Source organism: Phyllostomus hastatus, unplaced genomic scaffold, assembly GCF_019186645.2.
Source record: "Phyllostomus hastatus isolate PE091 unplaced genomic scaffold, TTU_PhHast_1.1 phas_scaffold_78, whole genome shotgun sequence".
In the NCBI taxonomy this organism is placed as follows: domain Eukaryota; kingdom Metazoa; phylum Chordata; class Mammalia; order Chiroptera; family Phyllostomidae; genus Phyllostomus; species Phyllostomus hastatus.
This window is the reverse complement of record NW_025334041.1, coordinates 72,669,793-72,695,408: the sequence shown is the minus strand read 5'-3', so window position 1 is coordinate 72,695,408 and position 25,616 is coordinate 72,669,793. Positions and strand designations below refer to the sequence as shown.

The window sequence follows — 25,616 nt, the reverse complement described above, 5'->3', positions numbered from 1 at the left end:
AGGAAGTTGCTAGCTAGCCCAGATTCGCAGAGGTGGAGAATTAGATGCCACCTCTCTGTGCATGCAGGGAGAGAAGAAATTCATGGCACCCCCTAACACATCTGAGAAAAAAAATAGGAAGTCACTGGGAGCTTGGGAGCAGAGGAAAGATATGACATGCCCTATGCTTTCACAGGGTAACCGGCCAACTGTGTGGAAACCTGACACCTGCCTGCCCCTCACGCCAGGCTCCTCCTGTTGCTTATTGAGCACCTTCTTACCACCTGCCCCACTGCAGCCATGCCCTGTGCAGGGGAACCTGCTTCATTCACAGAAGAGCACATACTCACTGAGAAGCTGCACCCTCGCTAGGTCTCAGAGGAGTGCTGAAGGCCTCCTTCTCTCCCTCCTGCAGCACCCTCATCTGGCCCGTGTCCTAGACCCAAAGACTCCCAATGTTCCATAATTGGAATGGTCACATAGAGAGAGGGAGGTAGAGAGAGAGAAGATTGGAGAGTAAGTCCCAAGGAGCTACCTGCCTGGCTGCCTCTATGCTGCCGTCTGGATCTGACGTCCTGATGTTTGATGGTGGCAGTGTGGGCACTATCGCTTGTGGGCTACCAGGTTGATGGTATTCTACTTTCTGCTCATGGCCGTGGGTGGTCCTGTCCATAGATGCCGTGAGTATGACTCCAGGGGACACCAATCACATGCGTTCTGCTTCCTCCTGGCAGTCGAATTTCCATCTTTCCCCCTTTCTTTAATGGGTGACACATCCACTTTAGAACAATAAGAACATTCAGAAATGAGGACTCTAGATTCAGGAATGTAGGGCTTTGTGGAACAAGTGTCCAAGGTTCCATCTCACCTGCCCAAGAAGATAGCAATCACTGGCTGCCACCCTGCACACCTGTCCTGTTCTCACCCATGGAATGACACCAGTGTTTAGATACCAAGATGTGGGATCCATATGCCTGAGACTCTTGAATGTCCAAGGTGGTGCCCCTGCCATCTGACCCCTACCTGGAAGGAGCTGGAGGGGCACTGGGCTGGCCCAAGGGAGGCCAGCAGCTCCCGCTGAGGGGTGGAAAGCAGGAAGCTCACCCAGGCTGGCAGCACCTGCAAGGACCCCCAGGCTGCCAAGCTGGCCAGGCCTACAGGTCGCCCACTTACTCACCTCCCACCCCCATGCTGGTCACTGAACTCTCTGGAGACAGGGAAGCACATGGCTCAAAGCTTGGGTTTTGGGGTCAGCGGGCCTGGGTTCAAGTCCCACTTCTGTTATTTCCAGTGTGTTGGCAAGGCTTGTCCTCCAGGAGCCTCATTTCCTACCTGCAGAGTGGCTTTGTCTCCTTGGGCTGCTGTAAGGATTTAGTGAAATCACTTCCTGTGTGGCAATAATTATTACTGCCTGGCTTTCTAGCATTTGTTCCCAGTGCTTAAGCCATAAGCTCTTGCCTTCCCTTCCTTTTTTAGTTTTCTTCCTGTTCTCTGGACCAGTAGTCCAGGGGATGTGGGACCTTGCAGTGGCAGCATCACGCTAGCCTCAGACAGTTGATTCAGTGGGGGCGGGGGGGTGATTTAAAGAAAGTAGGGTATAAGTTTTCTTGGGGTGTCTGCATTGTCCTGTCCAAGGCAAGCAGTGAGACTGCCTGGAGTCTCGAGCACCTTTCTTCTGGCAACTCTATGAATTCATGAAATCCACATTACTGTCATTGCAAGGCCAGGAACCTGGCTCCACAGTCCGCAAGAAGTTCCTTGCAGGAGAGCGATGCTGTCTGTGTGCAAGCCGGGAAGTGTTACACCACCAGGGGGCGCTGCCTGGCTGGGATCTCTTCCCACTTCTGGAGGCAGAATTGGAGGACTGCGTTAGAAGCTTAGGCTGGAGGTAGGACAGCCTCCTTGTGGACAGGTAGGTAGACCGGCGTTGAAAGTCTGCCACTTGACAGGCTGGGAATGACAACAGGGAAACTTCACATCACTTGGGCCCATTACAGTTGGCCTCCTGTTCCTCTAAAGACCATTCCATCTTATGACAAAGGGGATAATGCCCAGATAACAAGCTGGGACTCAGGGAGGTGCAAGGGTGTTGAAGGCCACACAACGGGCAGCGGTAAGGCAGAGATCCCTCCCAGGCTTGCCTGATGTCAACCCCGGGGTTCTGCCATTTGACCAGCAGGAGAGGCTGAATGGTGAGAGGGAAGGAGTGTGTCCTGGGAGACTGGAGGAAGGTCTACATTCCATTCCACCTCCACCCAGTACAGTTGACCATTCCTATCCACTCCCTTCCCCTGCTGAGACGCCATGGATGGGATCTCAGGGAGCTTCTCCTCTATTTGGGGGAATTGGTGAGGCGCTCAGGATCAGCATGAGTGACAACCTCGGTACTTGACCAAGACATGTGATTTTCCTGGCCCACAGCCTAGCCTCTTTAGGAATGATTTTCAGTCACGCCAGAGACTTCCATATACCCCAACTAGCCATGGGCACCCAGTTTGCAATTGCAGCCCCAGTCTGGGGCAGGTGCCTGGCTAGACGGAGCCTGGGCATCTGTGCTGACACAGGGTGCTGAAGGCCACCATCCACACTGTGTCGTGTCCATGCTGAATGCTGCACGTGTAGCCTCCTTTAATCCTCATGCCAGCCCTGTGAGGCACACAATTATGATCTGCACTTTACAGTGGGGAAACTGAGGCCCAGAGCATACTTTAGCAGCTGTGGAGAGGAGGCTTTCCCCAATTTCTGCCACTGACTGGATAGATGCATGGAGAGCAGACAAGCTGGGGTTTAGTGTCTGGCTGGGATCTGGAGAATGAAAAGGGCATGAGGGCTGGTCGTTCTTCAGCAAAGGTTTCCTGGGCATCAACCCTTCAGACAGAGAAGAAGGAAACAGCAGCCTTCCAGGAGCTCACAAGAGCTCAGACAGGTTCCCAGTGGAGGACGAGTAGTAGCAATACTTGTGAGTGAGCATGTGCAGAGGCCAGCAAGGGTGACAGGCGGCTGTGGTAGTCAGCCAAGGCTTACAGGAAGAGGGGAGAATGGAAATGGCCACCAAAGGGTAAGGAAGATTGTGCTCGGCAGAGGGGAGCTACGGGAGACCTTTGAGCAAAGGCCAGCACTTTAGGGTCCTGGGCTGGGTAGGGAAATAGCAAGGGGACAAGGGCTCCTCGATGACACACTCCTTTGGCCTTCAGGGTATAGCTAAAGTGCAGGAAGACACTGGGTGTCCAGGGAAGGGTGGGGTGCCTTGAAGAGCAAATGCACTGTGATGCTGGAACCCATCTCAGTGGAAAAAATGAGGTTTTGCATTTACTATAATCAGAAAACTGCATGCCTTCTCCATGTGTATCCCCGTAGGGCAGTGGATATGTGAGTGTATGTTTGAAGCCTTATGTCAAAGTCCCTTTACATGCATGATCTCTTTTTATTTGCCCAACTACTCTGAGAGGTTGGCTGGACAGAAATATCCTCAAGGTCAAATGAGAAAACAGCTCCAGCGGGATAAAATGTCTTGCCCAGGGTCATGGGGCTCAACAGTTGAAAAGCCAAGACTGATCTCAGGCCCAGCTCTACGCTCCTGCACCTGAACCATCTGCCCAAACCCCATCCTACCTCCCGGATTGGGCATGCTGCAGGCCACCCCCACTCCCAGGGCATTCTCTTCTGGACTCTGGACTGTGTGTAAGCCCTGCATTTCCCCAGGAAAACCCGCAGCAGGCCTGGCAGATCTGAGGATGGGAATGCAGGGCTGAAACTAGAAAGAGGAAGATCCCAGTGGCTGCAGAGGCCAGAGCCCAAGGCCAGGTCAAAGGTCCATCTTCTCTTCCCCAACTGCTTTGAGCAACCACCATCACCTTTAGAAGGAGCTGCCACAGAAGGGACCTGTGAGGAGTGCAGTCCTGTGCTGGTCCTCCAGGGCAGCCTTGGGATGTGGGGCTTGGATGAGGGCCTACTAGTCTGACTCCTTCTTTCCAGAGTCTCCAGAGCAATGGTAGAGAACTGAGGGCCTGTGGAATTGCATTCTGACCAATAACTCAGGCACTGGAAAGGTCTCACTTTATGCCAGGCACTGCTCTGAATGGTTTGCACACATGTGTACAATGAATCTTCACAAGCCCCTCAGGAGGAAGGTACCCTTTATTACCTCCATTTTCAGACAAGAGGGAGGCACAGAGGTTCAGTAACTTAACTCAAGGTCACTCACTTTGTAAGTGGCAGAGCTGGGGTTTGAACCCAGAGAACCTGCCTCTGAGAGCTATTCTGCCTCTGTTATTAATAATAATAACCAAAGCTACCATTCGGCTCCTGCCTGCTATGTGCCTGGCACTTCTTCACAGAAAGGCAGTGACTGAGGTGTTGACGTTCTGTGCATTTCACAGGTGAGCAAATCCAGGCTTAGCGGGCAGCCTGGGGTGAGGTGACTTTGGGTTCTCACAGCTGCTAAGTCTGGCTAAATCCGAAGCGTGCACCCCACTTGGCCCCTTGAGGGCCCGTTTGACTTGCTGTGTGGCTATGGAAAGGCACACTCCTTTTCAGACCCTCAGCTTCCCTATCACTGAGGCCTTCTGCTCCTGTCCTCTTCGCTCCGGCAAGTGGCAGAAAGGGGCTGCGGTGCCGGACACTCCAGAGCCTTTCATTTGTCCCATTGAACCGCCCCGCCCCACCCCCGCCCCCGAAGTTGCTGCTCTGTTTTTTTTTCCCTCCATTGCTTAGAGTTAGTTAGGGTGGAGGGATGAGCCGCGAGGCGCTAGGTGCGGAATGTCCACGCTACATCCCCGGGAGGTCAGCAAGGCCCCGGTCTGTTGTGGGGAAGGGTCGAAGGACCCCGAGCCACGTGCTCGGGCAGTTCTGCGCAGAGCTGACAGTCCTCTGGAAAAGAGCAGCGCTCCCAACTGGAGGAGGGGCTGGGGAGGGAGAGCCAGAGGCGGCTGATTCTGGGCAGAAGGGGTGGGGGTGGGGGGAAGGTAGAGAGGACGCGGACAAAGGAGGCGGCCGGCAGCCCAGCTGTTTTGAAAAATGCTTCCTGTTTCTTTAAAGGCGCTCGCGGCTCGGGCGGCCGGGCTGGGAGGCGGTGGCGGCGGGAGCTGCCTGCTCTCGGGACGGCGGCGCTGACTGATCTCGCGAACTGGGCTTCTGTGTAAACTGAGGCTAAACAAACACAGATGGAGCGCAGCGGGCGTGCTCCAGAAATGCTGGCACGGCGGCAGCGACTTCAGATGACACTCTGAGCGCTTCGGCAAGGGATTGCCCGGCGGCTTCACGGAGCCGGCGGCGCAGCTGCCCCGGGCGCGGGGGAGAGAGGAGACAGAGGGGAGAGGGGAGGGAGGGAGGGCGGGGGAGAGCAGGAGAGAGCTCGAGCCTCCGAGGCGCCGAGAGCGACGGCCACCGGGCAGAACCGGGTGCCGCGTGCAGAGCGAGTGCGGTGGGCGCGCGTTCCGGGCAGCCCCACGCCCCTGCCTCGCGCGCTGCCCGCGCCATGAAGCACATCCCAGTTCTCGAGGACGGGCCGTGGAAAACCGTGTGCGTGAAGGAGCTGAACGGCCTCAAGAAGCTCAAGAGGAAAGGCAAGGAGCCGGCGCGGCGTGCGAATGGTTATAAAACTTTCCGATTGGACTTGGAAGCGCCTGAGCAAGGCGCCACTGCCACCAACGGGCTGCGGGACAGGACCCAGCGGCTGCAGCCGGTCCCAGCCCCGGTGCCAGTCCCAGTGGCCCCGGCCATTCCCTCAGGTGCCGGCCCGGACACCGCTGGGGATCGCGGAGGCACTCGGGCGTCGGAGGTCTTGGATGCGCGGAAACGCGGCTTCGCCCTGAGCGCTGCGGGACCCGGACTCTCCACGCCGCCGCCGCCAGCACCCCAGGGCCAGGTACCTGGGGGTCCCGAGGTACAGCCTTTCCGGGAACCCGGCCTGCGTCCCCGCATCTTGCTGTGCGCACCGCCCGCCCGCCCATTGCCTTCCGCGCCCCCACCTCCGCCGGAGACCTCAGTGCGCCCTGCGCCCCCTGCACCCCCCGCGCGCCCCGGGGAAAGTTCCTACTCGTCAATTTCACACGTAATTTACAATAACCACCCGGATTCCTCCGCGTCGCCTAGGAAACGGCCGGGCGAAGCGACCGCTGCCTCCTCCGAGATCAAAGCCCTGCAGCAGACCCGCAGGCTCCTGGCTAACGCCCGGGAGCGGACGCGGGTGCACACCATAAGCGCAGCCTTCGAAGCGCTGCGGAAGCAGGTACCGGCTCCCGGCCGCACACTCTCACTGCGCCCGGGGGAAAATTGCCAGAGTGGGTGGGTGAGTGCCCGGGGGAATTTAGGAAGGGTGACGGTGTGTGTGAGAGGCAAGCTGTCTCCCCCCGGTGGGCCCCAGGATCCTGATAGGTTTGGGGCCTCTTGGAGTAGTGACGGTTGTCTAGCATTGGTAAGTATCTTAGTTTGCAAAGTGAGGGTGAAGGTCCCTCCAAGGCATGCCCTGGTCCTGCTTGCCCTTCACCACGGGGTGATCCTGTCTGTGTCTGACTTCAGCGCTCATAGTTAAGTTTTATGGCAGTGAGTATTTGTCTCTTAGAGTTACTTGGGAGCGGTGGGGAGTGGAAGGGGGCAATGTGGGGATCTGTCTCTGGCGGGGAAGGGGAGAAGATCTTCCCTGCAGGCATTTGGCATGGTCCGGGTCCCGGACCTGGCATGGTCTGGTCCGGGTTAGAATATAAGGGTCCCGCGTAACCTCTTCAGTCCCCAGCTTCCATTAGGGATGCCCCACACTCAGGTTCCTTCTGTGCTCTACGCCCCTTCCCTTGGTGTCCTTAATGACCCGTGCTGCAAGCCTACTCTTCCTCCCCGGGGATGGCGTCAGGAACTGGCTGGCGGGAGCCCTCCCAGGAGATCCCTTCACCGCTGCCCTTCTTTCCGTGGTGAAGCAGACAGGTCTGCTGAGGGGACTGGTTAGTTGGGGGATCTTTCAGTTCTAGTTCAGTTAGAGCCTAGTTCCTGGGTGGGTCAGGAGCTACTCAGTTTGGGGCTGGTGGGAGTTGTCCTCACCCCACAGTGTCTTGGGCAGAGGAGGGGGGAATGGGTGGGAAGGGGCAATTTTACAATACCACTTTAGACAAGATTGCCCTGGGGTTCTAGGCTTCTCATTTTCTCAGAGAGAAGGGAGATCTAAGAATGGGTGGTAAGTGTCCCTTGCTCCTACCCACACAGGCAGTGGAGAAGGGCAGGGGGTGGATGCTACTGTAGTGAGGTTTATTTCTTGCTCAGCTGCTGACTTCCTGTGTGACTCTGGGGAAGTTACTCACCCTCTCTGGGCTTTAGCCAGCAACAAAACAGTTCAGAAAACACGATCTTCTTTTTGGATCACACTCTGCCCTTTTTGTGAGTGGGGTGGGCAGCAGTGCCTGTGTCCTTCCGTGGGAAGGGAATTGAACGGGAAAAGAATCCCTATGACTTTTGAGCCAGTGTCTTGCTTGGGTTTTGGTAAGATGTTTGCTCAACGAGTTGGAGTGGAGGGGTCTAGCAGCTGACACAGACCAGGCTGGGCACTGACCTTAGCAATGCTAGTTGGGACAGTGGGCAGTGAACCCAGTGGAGCATCCAGCATCTGGATGCCTGCGGAGGGCAATAGCCTATGGAGTGTGCTGCAACACCCCCCCCCCCCACACTCAGGAAAGAAGGATGGCAGAAGGCCTGTCCACCTGCTCCCTTTACAGCTAGGGAGACCCTTCCTGGACGGGGGAGGCCACATACTCAGGGCATCACAGCTGATGAGTAGCAGGGCAGGGCTGGCACTCAGGTCCTTTGAGTGCCAGTTCAAGGGCCTTTCTGCCCCTCTGGCTTCCTTTTTCAGTGTGGAGAAAATGCTTCACAGGTGGTGAGACAGGTTCAGAGAGCTGATGTCAGGTGATTGAAGCCTTGCAGGTTTTGCACTGCACACCTCCTTGGCATGTTACTCACCAGTCTCCAGTGTACTGTGCCTTCTTGGCGTGGTGGTCACAGCCTGCATAGCTGTGTACCACTGTCATTGCTGAACCCAGCTTCGAACTGGTGTCAGTGAGTCACTTCAATGCCCAGGCTCTTGATAGCTCTATTCCTCAGCCTGTTGAATACCCCAGAGCTGTCCATTCTCAGCACTAAGGAAGCCAGGCAGCCTCCTGTTTTGTGCATCCTACTATCCTCTCAACCAGGAAGGGAGTTTGTGGGGAGGAGCTGCCTAGCCACAGAGGTGCAGATCAGGGACAGGCTGTCTGGGCTGGGGGTGCGTGATAGCAAGGCCAGGTTGGTGGGTGTGTGGGGCAGATGGTCAGGCCTCAGCACATGCCACCAGCCCAGCTGCATGGGGCCGTCCCCGCCCCCTCATGTGAAGGCCATGTGTGCACAGCTGGGCCTGGCCCATGTGCGCGGCTGCTCCAGGACCAGGTGGGAGGAGTTTGAGGGGGAAGCCTGGCCTTGCTGGGTGGGTGAGGGGGGGCCAGAGCTCTGGGCCTCAGGCTCCTGGCAGAACCTTCTGGCTCACAGACTGTGCTCACTCTTGGGGCACCTGGTGTGTGTGCAGATTGCCTTTCTCCCCTGAAAGTGGAAAGCCCTCTAGCCTTGATGGAGGAACGGCAGCCTTGTAGGCAGAGGCTAGGGGGTCAGTGAGGAGCACTCAGGATCTGCTGAGGTACCTCTTCATGAAGGGGGTGCCAAGTAGGTGGGGCCTGGGTGCCTCCTCGGATGTCCCTGGTATCTCTCAGGGGATCCTCACCACAGGGGCTCAAGGTGGCCCAGGATGGCTGCGGGGGTAATGCCGCTACCCCCTCCTCTCTCAGTCTCAGACCCCTCTATCCTGCTCCCTCATGTCCACAGTCACCAGGGAGGCTGCTCAGGGGCTGCACTGAGCGGGCCTACGGTCGTGTGTCTGTAGCGCTACCTCCTGTGTTACAGATGAGGGCACCCACAGAGAGATTAAGCAAGTGCCTGGGAATTGTACCCAGGCCTATCTGACCTGGGCACATGGCTCCTACTTATTAAAACTTAGGTTCTTGCCCTGGCTGGCGTAGCTCAGTGGATTGAGTGCGGGCTGCGAACCAAAGCATCTCAGGTTCGATTCCCAGTCAGGGCACATGCCTGGGTTGCAAGCCACGACCCCCAGCAACTGCACATTGATGTTTCTCTCTTTCTCTTTCTCCCTCCCTTCCGTCTCTAAAAATAAATAAATAAAATCTTAAAACAACAACAACAACAACAACTCAGGTTCTCAGGGTCTAGCCTGTTGCTGTGTAGAACTTGACAAGGACCTTGAACAGCTCTGCAGAGAGTCTTTGTCTCAGGAAGTCTGTGCTCCCTGACATAGTAATTTTAACAGTAATTGCAAGTGGAATCAAGTGCTGAACTGTGTTTCATGGGCAGTGTTGGAGCTCTGTGGGCCCAGGGGTCTCAGTGGGCTTCCAGGAGGGTGCCTTGGGCTGGGTGTGAAGGGTGGGTAGGAGCTGGCACAGAGGCCAGAGGCAGTGGGGGCATCCAGGCCTTCCCTGCATTGGTTGGTAGGTTCTTGGCTTGGTTTCTCTGCAGTGCCTTCTTGCATTTTCCCACAGTGATCCCATTTGGAGTTAGCAGGTATTCTGATGCCCATTTTATTGGTGAGGAAACTAAGGTTAAGAACCTCCCTGAGGTCATGTGGATGGCCAGGGGTAGAGCCAGGTCCTCAGGCTCCCAGGCCAGTATTTTTCTGCTTCCTGGAACCTGGAGAGTGTCCAACTTGGGGTGGATGCGATGGATAGTCTGGGGGCATATGGGACCTCATGACAATCCCCAAACTTGCTCTTTTGAAGTGGAAAAATCTTCATGGGGTGAGCACAAGTTAGGTCCTTTTACTTTCCCAGAAGTTGGGTGGTCTCCCAGGGGTTGGAGCCAAGTGACCCTGCTGCCTGAGTGGGCCTGTGTCCTCTGACCAGAGTGAGCAGACAGCTGCTACGGGGTCTGCTGCGGGCGGTGGGGCGGCTGGGCTCGAGGTCTCCCTACGCATGCTCAAAGAGGTAATGCACAAAAGCTGGGGTCCCATGGGATCAGTCTAGAACTCTCTATCTGCAGCTTGGAAGGGTGGCCTGTCCACCTCCCTATCTGAGGTGATAGGGGCCCATGCAAATCCCTAAGCAGTTGCTTTTGTCTAACTGGAAAAGCCCAGCTAACGTGGGAGTTCAAAACCCCAAACATCTCCCACCAGCTGAGAGTCATGGGAAGTTCTCACACACCCACTATCCAATGCTCCTGTCAAGTCCAAGTGATGCTTTTTACCTCTTGGAGCTGTTTGAGGATGAAGGCAGGCACAGTATGCAAGATATGTAGCCCTCTGCTGGCCTGAGCAGACCACAGTGAACAGCAAGGGGGGGCCTGGCACAAGTGGTCATGGAGGGTGGTCAGGGGTTGTTGGCCCCATTCTCCGGATGAGGACATTGAGGCTCAGAGGTGAAAGGCACTTGCCCAAAGTTGCACTGCTGGTAAGTGGCTGGGATTCAGACCAGCTCTTTCTTCCCCACCTTGGCCTCCCAGAATTAGAATCTGCCATTGGATTCTAACTTTGCAGTAGCGGCCCAGGCTGGAGTGCCTCTGAGCTGGGCTGTTGGGGCCCAGGTGCTCCATCCTGCAGCTTGGGCACTAGGAGGATTTGGAGTTAGCCAGGTGGGCCAAGGAGCACACCCCTCTGCAGAGGGGTGGTGGGGAGGAGGAGTGATATGATCAAAACTTGCCCTTGGTGTCCCATATATGGCCACCTCTGGTGATGGGAACAGGGAGAGCCCAGTGGCTGCATGCCTTCCTTAGGCAAACTTCTGGTCCCAAATAGGTCTTAGCTGTGTGACCTGGGGCCCAGTATGTCACCTCTCTGTTTCCGTATGTACAGATGGGATAATAATCTTTTTTGGGGGGGAAGGTTTTAAATGGGATAAAACTCCTTGAACTAGCTTATACAACCAGCACTCAATAGATAGTGTTCCTGTGAGACCTGGACTTTGACAGGAGCGATGAGACAGTGACAGACCTGGGGCAGAACTGGCCCAGAACCTGGCACAGGCGCCCCTAGGTTGGCCTTGACCTCATCTGTTTCTCTGTATTCCCTCAGTCATCCTGGATCCCCAGAGCAGCACCCTCCTGAGAGCCCTGCTCTCGACTGCAGGGCAGCCAGCTGCTCAGGGGCCCAGGGCTCTCAGAGCTGAATGACTCCCAGCTTGGCCACTGGGTGAAAACAATGCTAGGGCCCGTGTCACAGAGCTCTGTCCCATGTCCAGGGCCTCCACCAGACGGGCACTCCCTTCCTGGGATCCTCTGTCCTCGGATTATCAGGAGCCTTTCGGTCCCACAGACCTTGTTTATTTGTTCATGCTGATAAAGCAGGATCCTCTGGCCTCTGCTGGGAACAGGCAAAGTGCATTGTTCTGCTGGCTTTTCTTGGATGGGTTTGGAGCTGTGGCCAGGCTGGGAGTGGGAGGTCGGAAGGGGAAAATCACTGGAGGTTGGCATTCTCTCTGTCACCTCCCTGCCCCTCCCTGGGCTTCCTAGCCTGGTGAGGGATGACTCCTTGGCTGCTGGAGCATTTTAAAAAGTGACAGCAAACCTTGCTTCCGGTGTGGGTGTGTCTCAGGACCCCCTCAGGGTAGGAGCTCAGCAGTCACTGCCTTGGCTCTAGATTTCCCACTTCTCGCCCTCTCTGGACCTGCCCCTTGGAGATCTGCAGCACCCACTGTACCATTTTGCTGACTTGTATCAGGCCTTACTCTGAGCAGTGCCTATATCATCTCATTTAATCCCTACCAGGCTGTGAGGTCAGCCCTGTTAGCAATGTGATGAGACCGGCAAAGCTCAAAAAGATGATGTCACTCGCCGAAGATCTCATTGCTAGGAAGGCTGGAGCCAGCAGTCGAACCAGGTGACCGAAAGGTTTGTGAGCTTAAGCTCCAGGCCAAATAGCTAAATCTTCATCCTTGGGATGAGGAGAGGTTTTGAACCCAGTTCTAAACATTCTGGAGTCACGTGGTGAATGTAGAGGGAGATCATTCATCTTATTCCACAAACCCTTTTGAGTGCCTGTTATGGGCAGGACCTGTGCTGGGCTCTACAGACAGGGGCCTCTCCCTGCAGTGCACAGGGAGACTGGCTGTGAAATGAGTCTCAGTTAGCAGGAGTTATGGTCCGATGGGTGGGCACTGTTGGAGCACCACCAAGGAGTACTTTCAGCCTCCTGGGCTAGGGTTGGGGTGGGGCAGTCAGGGAAAGCTTATGGACAAAGTGAGGTTCAAAGTGAGATCAAAGTGGCTGTTACATTTAGGGTCCTCGTCTGAGGTGATCACGCTGTTCATGCTTTATTCCCAGGGCCTAGAATAGCGCTTCTCACCCTCTGTATCTTTGACATTTGGGGCTGGGTATTTATTTGCAGTGGCGGCATCATAGGATCCTGCGCGTGGTAGGATGTTCAGCAGCATCCTTGGCCTCTACCTACTACAGGCCATACCTCCCCCTGCTCCCCGTGGTGACAGTCAAGAATGTCTGAAGACATTGCTAACCATCCCCAGAGCAACAAAATTGTCTCTGGCAGAGAATCACTGACCTAGAATAGTACCTGGCACATGGTTTGGGGGGGGCAGTTGCTCACTAAATACTTGTTGAACAGACGTGCCCTGGGGGTCCCACTCTGTGGGATGAGGGTTAATTAGTACCAGATATCGGTGGCAGATAGATCTGCTGTGATAGATCCTGGAGAGCCAGAGAGAGGAAGAAATCTGGGGCCTTGGTGGCTGGTGGAGCACGATTCGGCCATTCGGCTGGTGGATGCCGTATGGCAGCAACGGCTCTGGTGATGAGCTCCTCTCAGAGGGGCCCGGTGGTGGCCTTTCCACACCACAACACATAACGGTGCCACAGGCTCTGTAGGCTTTTGCTCATGTGGCACAAATGTTGGTGGACAACGTTCAAAAATTAGAGCCTCCATTTCTTCACCTGGTACAAATCCCTAATGCAGTTAGTGAGTGTCAAGTTAGTGACGAACCACTGACAGAAGTGTCGAGTCCGGTTGGGGCTGTAAACATTTATAACACCTGCGTTGCATGCCCGGCAGCAGCCCAGGTTCGGAAGGAGGATGAAGAAGAAGAGAGAAAGAAAGGAAAGCCAACCGTGTGTGTGCCCTCCCTGCTGAGCGCTGGCACTTTTCCTTCCTCTGTGCTCCCGGGGTCCCTACCTCTGTTATGAGGGTAGGAATCACATTATTCACTGTCAGAACCTCAATTGCCTAGCAAAACAAGCCTCGCTGAGTGAATGAGTGAATGAGTGAATGAGTGAGTAAATGAACAGAATATCAGAGCTGCTAAAATTGTTCTCAGGGTGGGCTGGGGACAGGGTGGGGCGCAGCGTGCTTCATTCAGACCAACTCGCAGGCATGACCTGAGTCTTGGTTTCCTCCTCTGCCAAGTGGAAATTTGTATAGCTCCCCGGGTTTGTGAGTGCATGAGCTGAGATGTGTGTGAGGAAACAGCGCATATTTAGAGCAGACGATAAAATTCGGTCATGGGCTTGGACAGGCCGCTGCTGCTGCCCAGCAGCCCCTCTCGGGTGGCGTGGATGTCACAGTGAGCAGCCCCATGCCTGCCTGGCCAGGGTGCCCGAGGGGCCGTGCTCAGCACAGAGACCCCCGGCAGCTCCTCCTGACGCCTTCTCACCCACCAGGTGCCGTGTTACTCGTATGGGCAGAAGCTGTCCAAACTGGCCATCCTGAGGATTGCCTGCAACTACATCCTGTCCCTGGCGCGGCTGGCTGACCTCGACTACAGCGCTGACCGCAGCAACCTCAGCTTCTCCGAGTGCGTGCAGCGCTGCACCCGCACCCTGCAGGCCGAGGGACGTGCCAAGAAGCGCAAGGTATGCGCCAGCCCCTCAGGTAGCAGTCTCTGGGGGAGGATGGGGAGGTGGGAACAGGAACTTGGGGTGCCCTACACTCACCCAGGCTTCCAAAGAGCCAGTGAGGTCAGCCTCTTGGAGCTTTGCTGGGGTCATCACAGCTTCAAAGCCCCTCACAGTCCTGGGATCATGGATGTGATCCTACTTCTGGTAATGGGGCTGCTGGGCACCTTCGACAGTCACCCAGGGCCTGTGGGCTTGGGTTTCCTTATCACTGGAATGAGAACGGTTTGTCTCTGAAGCTCTTTCCGGCCTTCTGGTGCTCTGGTGCTGAACTCCCCATGTGGGTCCTGACAGATGTCATATCAGGATGGGATGCCCTGAGCAGATGAAAGCCCAGAGAACCCTTGGGCAAGTTTTGGGAATGTGACTTGGCGTGTGGGTTATCTGAGGCTGGGCATTAAGGTGGATGATATTCGTTTATTCACTCATTCATTCATTCTTGGGGGGATTTGCTGACCCTCAACCTGAGCATGCTATCAGGTTGATATATGGTCCCAGCAGGACAATCAGGGTGATATATGGTCCCAGGCCCCATGCACTTTACAGATGGTTAGAGAGACCCTCGCGCCAGTGTATAAGGGGAGGACAGTGTGGTGAGGGTGTCCCTGAGGCCTGTGCTAGGGGCTGTGGAAGGCCAGGCAGAGGAGGGACAGATACCTTTCCTATGCAGGGGAGTTTAAAAGGGCATCTTAGTGTAAGTGGTGGTTGAGCTGGGACCAGCAGAACAACCAAGGGATCACCAGGCAGACGAGGCAGAAGGAACAGCCTGTAGAAAGCCTGATGTGTTTAGAGAAATACATGCAGGAGGAAAGGTGTTGAGCATTACTACGGTTCCCAGATGCCTATGCCTCAGCTTTTCCAGTTGGGGACCAGTGCCAGGCAGTGCTAAGCAAGGCCTGTGGCAACCTTCTGGATCTCGGTTCCCACCTGGCTTGAGGGAGAGTGACAGAGGGCGGGGCCCAGTCCACATCCGTGAGGAGGGTGGTTGGCTCCCCTGGGCGTTCAGACATGGGGAGGGTGGGGAGCCAGCTAACTGGCACCTCCACGGGTTTCTTCCTTCCTGGCCTGCCCCTCCCCCTATCCCTGACACCCACTCCACCTCCCTCCTTCCCACCGGGCCCTTAGGGTTCTCTAGGTTTCCCAGGGGCCCCTGGGCCCCTGCCAGAAAGGCTGTCTGTGGCCCCTCCAGCCTGTACCAGGGAGGGCCCTGGCGTGTCCTCACAGCCAGCCAGCTGCTGCTGCTGTGATAATTGCACATTGAGTTCCTGGGAGTGATTAGCACGGACCAGTTAGATGAGATCTTCATCTAGTGGGTGAGAGGAAGCGCCAGTGGCTGCTCACAGGGCGGCTTTCCACTGGAAAGTAACACGGGTAAATTAAGGGCGTGATTGATGGCTCCATGCACGCTCTGTGACAAAGGGGGCTTGTAAACTCTCTGTGAACTTCCCCTGGCACTCGGGCGGTCTGGAGGTCCGGATGGGCAAAGTGGGCAGGCACCGTTTTCTCCATCTCTGCTTCTCCATGCCCCTCTTTCCGATTCTCCCCTCACTCACCACGGACAGGAGTCTGTGGTCCTTGACTCACACACACAGTGTCCTGGGCTGGGGAGGAGGCTGCTGCCTGTGAGGTGAAGAAAGAAGGGAGAGTGGAGTGAAGGTGCCCAGTGGAGATGGGCTTTAGGTTTCCCCTGAAGTCACCGAATCTAAGACACTTTAGAGACCATCTGGACCAACCCCACGTTGTGCAGATCATGGTTGGGGGTGGGGGTGGGGGCTGAGTGGAAGATTATGGTGAAGAGCGTCACACAGCCCTGACTTCAAAGTCCTGGCCTGCTACCTACCAGCTGTGTCGTCTTAGACCTATTTCTCAACCTCTTTGAGCCTCGGGTTTCTTGTCAATAAACAGAGATGGTGACGGTAAATTGTTAGTGATTTCTAAGGTCCTTTCCACTCTGACTCTCCACGAGGAGGTCTGGCCACCTTGGAAGGGCGCTGAGCAGCTTGTATTCTGCGTCACCCTCCTACCAAGCAGGCTGCCCTGTGACTGCCATCCTCCAAGTGCTAGGCCTGGGCAGTCACCACTGCCAAGAGGACCTAGATGGAGGGACGGGACAAGGTCCTGGAGCTGCTGGGACCTCTGAGGGCTTCCCTGTGCCTGGCATTCTGCCCTGGCAGTTTGGGAGTTCACAGGACTACCCCACTCCCGCTGCTCTGCCTTCCTGCATTTCTGTCACCCTGCAGGTGTGAGAGTTCCAAAGTGTCCTCAGGGATGGTCTCCAGTGACCTTCCCAGCAGACCTGAGTGGCTGCGTTGGCCTCTGTTTTGTTAACTAGAACCGGGGGTATGTGTCTCTAGAGATTCATTCATTCATTCATTCATTCAATGTTTACTGAGCACCTAAAGCAAGCTACACAATGGGGAACTCTATGCTGAGCACATGGGCACTGTGATGGGATGTTAATGGTGGGGCGGTCTTGACCCTCCATAGTCCCTGTAGACAGAGGGTATGGGTTTGGGGTCCAGGTCAAGCCCCCATTACGCCTCCCTTGCAGCCACTGAGCACAGCCTAGGGCTTAGGGAGACAGAAAGCAAAGAAAGGGAGAAACTAGAAAACAAGGAAGTCCTCAATAAGTGGCCTGTGGGATGGTGATGGTCACCGATGTGACCAAGGATGGTTTGAGCTGTCCCACTCCAAGGTGGCTCCCTCACAGTTAATGTGCCCCGAAAGGCGGGGCGACACTTTTTCAGGTCGCCTCAAGAGGGCTGCCTTAGGTCCCCCGAGATCCCTTACAGCTCTGAGGAGTTGCCATGTCTCTCCAGACCTGTGTGAAGCATTGGATTTAAAGTGGACCCTGCTGGCCCCCAGGGCCCCAGGCGCATCCTCTCACCCATCTCAAATCTTTCCTACCGGTGTGGGGCACCCGCATCCCTTGACCGGTGAGTCTTCCATCTTTGGACCTTGCAGGATGTGATTTCGGGGATCCAGAGCCCCATTTGGAAGTCCCAGTAGTGCAGAGGCTGTGTCGGAGGCCGCGCAGCAGAGGCACAGGCGGGAGGAGTTGAGCAGCTCTGGGGAGCTCAGTCCTGACTCCTGCTGCAGCCAGAGATAATGCACGTTAAGCACCTGGCTCTGGGCCACGTTTCCGCAGCTCCTGTTTTTAAAGCAGCAACTCCTGAAAGCTAAGGAGGAGGAGGAGGAGGAGGAGGAGGAGAATGAGGAGGTGGAGGAAGGAGAGGAGGAGGGGAGAAGGAAGAGGAGGAGGATGAAGAGGAGGAGGGGCCAGGGGACAGGAGTAGAAGGTGGAGGAGGAGGAAGAGGAGAAGGAAGAAAAGGAGGAGGGGGAGGAGGAGAAGGAGGAAGAGCAGGGGAACTATTTCACACCTGCACTGGGCGGGCCTTGCCAGACTTGAGAAGTAGGGAAGGACTGATTTCTCACCATCTAGGGCAGCCCATCCATGGATTTTAAGCCATTGAGTATTAATAACATCAACAACAACTACTACTACTCCTAACAGGGATGGCGTAGTTTAAGCCCTGGTGGTAAATGGCCAGTCAGTTCCTGCACCCCCGGGACTGCAGCGTGCTGGCAGAGTCAGGGAAGGCTGGCTCTGCAAGGCCAGGGGCTGCTCCTCACGCTGTGGGTGGCCTGCAGCCAGAGCAGGCATGATGCTGGTGCAGCTCCCTCCGACCTATGTCTTCCTTTTCCTGCTGATGTCTGGGCAGGGGGCTTTCCTTGGTGATGGCAAGTCTGAGGGTGGCCCGACTCTTCTTCGACTCTTCTTCGGAAGAGTGTCTCAGGTGCTGACGTCTGTAGCTTCAGTGCTGGCGACAAGCTGAGGAGGCATGCTGGTTTTAGGTCAGGGGTCAGTGGGAGCTGAGGGTTCTGAAGGGCTCCTTACTGGCCGAATGGCTGAGCCCAGGCCACCAACAGGACCCAGTGGCTCCGGCTCTTTCAGTGGACTGTTCCCAAGCCCAAGTGCGTGAGGCGGAGTCTGGAGAGCTCTTGCTCTGTCAGGATCCAGCCGCCGGGGTGCAGAGCCTCTCGTGCCCCCAGAGTGCCCACTTCCCTGGCATTGTCCACACCTTCTGTGTCCTTAGTCACCCCCATGAGGGTCTCCTTAGTCTTCACTTCCGTAAAGTGAGCTGTTGATGGAAGTCATTTCTAAAGCCCTTTTCTGTTAGACTTCTGAGCTGATGTCACCTCAGCCCCTTTTTCTGTCTAAATGACCAAATGCATTACCCTCAGTCACCCCTCTGCCTGTCACGGCACTTCCCACATATATGAAAGTCACCCACAGAGACCCTTGAGACCCCAGCGCAGTGCGCCCTGAGGTCACTGATAACACCTGACAATCTCGGAGCCTGGATTATGTGCCAGGCATGGTGCTCAGTGTTTCTGACACATCACCTCATCGACCGCTCCCGCCACCCCTGTAGGGTAGGTGCTGCTGTTGTCCCAAGACACAAATAGTGAGAGCGAGGCTGAGGGCCTGAGGACCTGGCCCAGGGACACCCAGCCAGTGAGAGAGGTATATCTGGGCTCTTACCACTCACTTCCTGTCCTGCCCGCCCCAGTGGGAGTGCTCTGGGTGAGCGGAGGTCCTGTTTCCAAGTCTGCCGGCCAAGCAATTGAGTTAAATACCATTTGCTTTCAAAGCCCACAGAGGCCATTTGCTGGGGAGAAAGAGGAGGGTGGGTTGGAAATCACCATCAAATTTCTTTCTTGTCATAAAAATGGATGCAATTTATTTTTTCTGGCATTCCAATTACATAGACGTTTGTCACCAGCTGTTTGTTCTAACACGGAGTATTCTCTCAGCTGCTGCTTCTCCTCTTCATTTGACACCGTTGGTCCAGGAGTCTGGCAGGGACGGGGCTGGAGGGAGCGCTGGCTGGGGAGCCTCACAGGTGAGCTCAGAGCCGGCTCCCCTGCTGCCCTCTGACGTCCCCAGGTGGTCCCGAGGGGTGGGGCTGTGGTGCTGCTCTCCTCTCCCCTTTCACATTCATTCACCCCCACGCCACATGTGCTCACAGATCCTACTCTTCTCCCAACATGTACATGAAGGAAACTGAGGTCTCAGGCGTGGTGAACCAGAAGTAACCAGACCTGGTTATTTTTTGAGACCTGGGAGGCCCCCCGCATTGCTCCAGCTGACCACCCCTTGGAATGCAGGGACTGTTCAGAGCACCCTTTGGGAGTCCTTCCTCCAGCTGAGGTGCCCTGCCCCTTTGGAAAGCGCTGCAGAGGCTGTGTGCCCTCCCTCCTGGAACCTGGAGAAAGAGCGTCTGCAGTTGGGAGTTAGGTTGCATGAACACTGCAGTTCTTTTCAGTTCCCTGTGGTGCTGTCATTTAACTTGAAGGCACATACAAGTACAACAGGGAGACCCTTGGTAAGACCATGCAGCAGGCGGGGTGCAGGGTTTGGGCCTGGAGACCTGCGCTGCAGTCCTGGTTTTGGCACTTCCTAGCTGCGTGACCTTGGGCACGTTACCTAACCTCTCTGATCCCCTAAAGTGAGTTCTCTCACCCCTAAAGCATACTTTCCCAGCCACCTTGTTGGAAAGATTAAACAAGATCCCTCCCTTATGAGAAAGGGCTGGCATTTTTCTCAGTGAGTACCAGAAAGGAAATCTCATGAATTTACATACGAGACAACAACTTTGTATGGAACCCCAGGAAGGAACCTCTCAGAAAAGGGCAGCCCCCAGGGCTGGGTGAATGACTAACCAGCCAGAATGCAGGTGAGGGCAAATAGCTCTCTTTAGCACTTCAGGGCAAAGCCTTGCTCCTATACGCTTGAAGGGAGTAAGTTTGCAACCAAACCAGAAATCTGTTGGCTTCTAGAGTTCATAGACTAATACCAAAACACATGCATGGTGTTGGCTGTATGCAGGAATAATGCTAGTAAACAGATTACCACCAACAATCACACTGGCCGCGTGGTGAGCAGTCACACACATTATCTTTACACCTTATGACACCTCCCCCTTCCCCCACAGCACAGAAGGGACACTGAGGCTAAGGAAAAGGCTCTTGCCCAAGGCCATGAGACTAGAAGTGGTGGAGCTGCTTCCACCACTGCTTCCAACCTTGTCTCTTGGTCCGAAGTCTGAGCTGGTCAACTCCTGAGGCCTGTCCGGCCCTGGAGCTAACGCACTGCTCGGCAGGGTGGCCTGTGCCCAGGAGGCAACCCGCAAATACCCGGTGCGGGGCGGGGGGGGGGCCTTGCTCAGAGCGACAGCTCTTCTGTGAGCAGCCAGGCTGCAGCACGTGGAGGCTTCATTAAGCTGCGGGGAGCCAATAGCCCGCTGGGGGTGACCTTGGGGGTGGCAAGGGTGGGGTGGGCCAGGGGGTGCCACCAGCGAGGTCTGACACCGGGTTAAGTCGCCTGGCGGCCTCTGGCTGCAGCTGGGAGCACGCCTGGTTCCCATTCGGGTGCTGTGGTTTTGATTAGCTGTTCTGTGAGGCGGGCCTGGTGGTGAGTCCATGGGAGCTCCACTGGAACAGAGGGTCCCCCGCCCGCCGCCGCCGCTGCGGCCCCCCCTCCTGGCAGCCCCAGACTCCAGATGTTCCGAGCTCTCGCTGGGAAGGCCTGCTGGCGCCACTGAGGGCAGAGGGCAGGGAAAGCACGCGAGCTGGAAGCCCAGGCACTCAGTCACCGCAGGCCTTGGCAGCCCGCCCAGCCCTCTGCTGGCACATTCCCCAGCTCTCCCCTGGCCATCTGTTCCCAAAAAACCCTTTCAGAGCCTCATCATCACTCAGGATACAACAGCGCGAGCAGCTGGTTTGGAGGCAGCGGGGAAAACCGTGCAAAAGGTCCTTTGTGAGAGAGGAAACTCGCTTATGAATAACAGGGCTGGACGCCGTAAAAGTTGGCGGCTGGAATTCTTGTTTCTCAGGCGCCGCTGTTTTCTCTTGACTTTTTATCTCTGGTTTTTATTTTGTTTCCCCCTTGTTTTCTTTTAATGTTGTTTCTTCCTCTTACACCAGTTGTGACTTTTCTTTTTCCTCTAAGGTGCCTGAAGGCCACCTAATTAGTCCCCCTGGATGCTGCCTAACTTTTATTTGTCAAAGCTGTTAAAATTGGGGATGGTTGGCAGCGACCGTTTTTGGAACACCTTGGCTGGAGGGGACAGGCGAGAAGGAGGCACCTGGGAGGGCACAGCGTGGGTAGGGCCCAGGCCCACCAACGGTCAGCAGAGAGTAAATGTAGTATCCACTGAGCAGAAAGATGTGGACAGTGTCCATGCGGAGGGAGGGTGGGGGGCGGAGAGAGCAGGGAGACCACCACCCGCTCATCAGAGAGCAGCACAGGATGCTTTGGGAGAACCACGGTATTAATACACACCCCGGGACCTGGGCCCCTCAGCTGATTGCCGTATGACATGAAGCCTTTTTAAAGCACTGGCTGCCGCCACTGCCAGAAACTTCTGCGAGACATTTGCCTGGAATCTGGGCAGCTTTTGGGAGCAGTCACCGGGTGGCCTACTGGGGGCGCATGGGGTGCTGGGGCAGGGCTGGCAGCTGGAAGACCAGCACTGCGGAAGACAGGAAGAGAGCAACGCTGGGCTGCCTGCCTCACCGCTCCCTGCCCCCCCCCCCCCAGGAGCTGGGAGTCAGCCTGGGCTGCCAGGTAGAAGCGAGGAGCTGCCTTCCGCGTGTCAGATGGTGGTGATGTGATACGGTGGGGGGCACAGGCCAGGGGCAGGGGGCCCTTTACTTTCTCCGTTCCCTGTACCCTTGTTACACTGCCTGCATTCCCATCTACCCCCACTGTTAACCCAGAAGTTCCAGCTGCCCCTCACCCCAGCAGTGGAAAAGGCCCGTCATCCATGCTGCTGTAGGTGGCCGGTTTTTCACAAGCAAAATTTCTGGGCTTTGCAGGGTATTTGTGCATTTCGTGTACACTTTTCTCAGTCCCCCATTCTTCGTTTCTCTTGCAACCCTCTCTCCTCCAGTTTCAGGTGGAGAGATGGCAGCTCCAGAAGGACCAAATATTTATGTTTATTGCAATTTCGGGGCCATTACTCCGAAGGGCTCAGTGCAGGCCAGTGAGACCCACCCTCCCCACAGCGACCTTGCTGGGCAGGTGTCTGGGCTCTGCAGCAGGTCTCAGCTCCACCCCAGGGGCTGTGTGACTGGGCAGCCTTACTCAAGGCTGCAGAGGGTGTTATCTGGGAGATGCCCACCCTGCCTCTCAGATCTGTGGGAGGATCAATGGCACAAAAGGATATGGAATTGTTTTGTGAATTCCACCCTTCCTCCCATGTCCCTGCTTGAGAGGTTGGTCTTCATGGTGAGGAAGACCTGGGGAAGGAGGAGTGTCCACTGGCCCAGCCCCTGGGGATGATGTGGAGTTGGCCCAGGGACCAGAAATTGAGAGGGGGAAGGCAGGAAGACAGGGGTGACTGGACTTGCCCTGCCCATTGCCCAGCCTCAAGCCCCTGCACCCAGCAGCGTGGGAGGCCTGGCACAGAGGGACACCGTGGGGCCCGGTTCCCCACCTGTCCTGGAGCAGGCTGTCCCCTTTCTGCCGGCTCCAGTGAACCAGAAAGCTGGTTCCAGAGGAAATACAAATTCTTACCTTCTTTGAGCTCCCAGTACAAATATTTTAGGAGGTAGAATAGGAACCGGTCCTTCCTTCAAGGCTCTGCCCTCTCTGCCCAGAATTCACAGCCACCTGGAACCTGGCCTGGCCCCAGCTGCTCCCCCACTCAGTGTGTCCCCACCTGAGCCCCTGCCAGTGGCTCTGCTGACAGCCAGATCTCACCACCTGACTTCCCTGCTCAGGACCCTCTGGGGTTCCCCACAGGCCAAGGGTGGAGGCTGGCCTCTCTTACAGGGCACCTGACCCTCCCCCGCAAGTGACCTGGCTCCGGCCGGTCACTCCCTGTGTCCCAATTTACACTCCAACGACATGGAACTCCTCTCCCAAAGGGGCTATTTGTGACCTCTGTGCTCATGCCATCCCCGCTGTCTGGCACGCCCTCCCCCGCGCCGTCTGCCTACCTCCTGCTCGTTCTGGAAGGCTCGGCTCCTCCTGGAAGCCCTCTCTGACCCCTGCTCCAGCCTCCAGCATGGCCCACGGCATGGCCATCTCCCTGCCCTCGCCACAGGGGTGTGTGCAGTCTAATTCAGGAAAGCGACATGTGATATGCTGTGAAGTGATGATAGAAAGTGTCCTATTATGAGGTACTCCATTATGTGATATATTAGAGCTCATTTTATATCATTGCATTACATTATGCTTGTGGAGGATATGTTACACGGTATATTACAGGGTAGAGCTGATGCAGTACGCCCGTTAGACAGTTTTTGTTTGGTGCTCACCTTGAGCTAGACCGTGAGCCTTGTCACGTGTGTGTCCCAGCTCCTGTCACATAGCAGCCCCCGAATAATTACACACTGTTCCTTCCACTGAAATCCACACTGTGGGGCTGAATATTCCTGAGCTGAAGGTAAAAACTGCAGGGAAGGGATAAACTAGAGCCTTCAGGACACAGCTAGAGAAAGGTCAGGGCTCCCCCAGACCTCCGGGGAGCTTGTGCTTTTCCCCCTGAATCTGTGACGAAAGCTATTTTGGGCCACAGAAAACCCGCAAGCACCAGAGGCCCCTGTTTCTCACCGTTTGGAAGGCTCTGGTGACGTGGGGCTGCAGGCTTCCTTTGGTCCTCGCCCCATGGCTGCACAGTGGCTGCCTTAGTGCTGAACTCTTCATCCTCATGGTGCTTCCAAAGGTAGGGTGGGGGCCTCACCTCAAAGAACACTGCTCTTCACCAGCTCAGTTAGTCCTACCCAGACACCCCCTACCAGGTGTTTTCCTCGAACTGAGAAAGACAGGAGGATCTCTCGGCTGGGAAGGCTCAGGGTGAACAGTCACATGGCCCGTTCCTGGAGGGTTGACCCTGGTGTGTGACCAGGTGATTTCTTCCCAGTGGGGTAACCAGTGTCTTAACCTTCAGCACGATGCAGAAGCCCAGTCTCATGAGCTTGCCCGCTTCTCACTGCAGCCCGCCAAGTGGGCGCCAGTAGCCTATTGGCCCCATTTTCTGTTCACAGAGGCTCAGGGAGCTTGGCAGCCAGCTGCCTCGGCACAGTGCTTTACAGTTTGCAGAGCCTTTTATGCCCGCTGTTCTCCTGAGCCTCCTGAGGGCACGGCATTAACCATGGGGTCTAGGGGAAGAGGCTGGGACCCAGAGAGGTGAAGTCACCGGGAGCCACACAGCTGGCAGGGCTGGGTGGGGCCCAGGCAGGCTCATCTGGCCCATGAAATAAGCGCTCCTGAGCCCAGACTGTCGCTGTCCTCTGCTCCGGGCAAGAGGAGGGGCTGAGCTGCAGGGGGTGTCTGGCAGTGCAGGGCCTGGGGCAGGGAGAAGTGGGTCTACTTCCCAGCCCAGCCACTCATGAACTTTGTAACTTCAGTCACTTGCCTTCTCCAAGCCCCACTTTCCTCATAAAACACGAGTAAAAATGTTGGTGGGTGAAGAGGATTCGTGGAAACAATGGCCATGAAAGGGCTTGTCAGCCAGAAGCTCAGTACTGTCCAGGGGTTCCTGGAGGACACTGCTTCCTGGTTCATCAGGAAGGTGGGCAGAGGGGCCCCTAGTGTCCCCTCCCCACCCAGTGACTTAGAGAATGGGTACTAGCCTGGCTGCCCACCGAGGACTTGATTCCATTGCCAGGCAGAGAACACCAGGTCTGTCTCTCTGCCGCCCGATGTGACTGTGCGGTGTGCATGCACACCCCTGCATGGGTGTGCTGGTGTACCTGCGGGCGCCGCCTGCCGGGATCTGATGGAGGGCCTGCCCTGTGGTGGGCCAAGTCCCTGCCCAGGTGGGAAGGGGGTGCCCACTGGGAGATGGCTGAAGGTCCTGGAGAGTTTCAGAACTTGCCTCTCTCCCCCAGGGGTCAGGAGCCCTTAGGAATGGTCCTTTGGTAGCATGCAGGGCAGAGCCAGGCAGCTGGGCCCATGGGGGCAGAGCCCCCCCAGAAGAGGTAGAACAGCTACAAAACATTGCTGAGAATTACCCGCCCCCTCCACGATAGTGATGTGCCCCTGCCACCCTGTCCCCACCACCATGCACACACCGGACGTGGGTTATTTGCAAGCTGACCCCCTCTACACATACACACAGTGATTCTTCACTTGTTCAGTCTCTTTAGTTACACGAACAGAAAAGGATGAAGAAAGCATGAAGGTCCTGCACATTTATTTAAGAATAAATAGTTTTGAGTGTCTACTATGCGCCAGGCATTGCTCTAGGTGCTGGGTCCTTTGGAGAATGGACAGACAAAGGCCCCACCCACTCTTTGGAACACAGAACTAAGCGATACAAAGGCCACGCGGAAAATCTCACAGGAGAGCCCAGTCTGGACCTTCTTTGGAGTCTACTCCTCACAGTCTGTTCTTGTAAGCTTGACCCCCTGGGGTCTCAAATCAGAGCAGCTGGACAGAAACGACCCATTGAAGTGGGAGGCCAGCTCCTGGAGCAGGTGCAGTGACAGACCCGGAATCACAGCCAGTGGCCTAATCGTCTGGGAAGAAAGAGGAAAACAAAAGGAGCAATGCCAGAGGCTGAGAAGAGCCAAAAGGCTCAGGGCCATGTAGTGTCGGGGCAGAGGGCCCCAGAAGTCTCAAGAACCAGGGTGGGCTTGACCTGAGTTGTCAAGAGGAAGCTAAAGTACATCCAGTAACATCTGGCTAAGAATGCGAGGAAGTGCA

The 25,616-nt window shown here is 56.0% G+C and overlaps 1 protein-coding gene across 1 annotated transcript in view; it reads left to right on the top strand.

The window, feature by feature from the left end:
- The first annotated feature begins 5,301 nt into the window (after positions 1-5,301).
- Positions 5,302-25,616, top strand: part of ATOH8 (atonal bHLH transcription factor 8) — a 29,747-nt gene continuing 9,432 nt past the window's right edge. The window contains exons 1-2 of the mRNA XM_045827978.1: positions 5,302-6,208; positions 13,660-13,851. Coding sequence (XP_045683934.1) covers positions 5,456-6,208; positions 13,660-13,851 — 945 coding nt within the window. The 5' untranslated portion in view covers positions 5,302-5,455. The remainder of the gene's footprint in view (positions 6,209-13,659; positions 13,852-25,616) is intronic.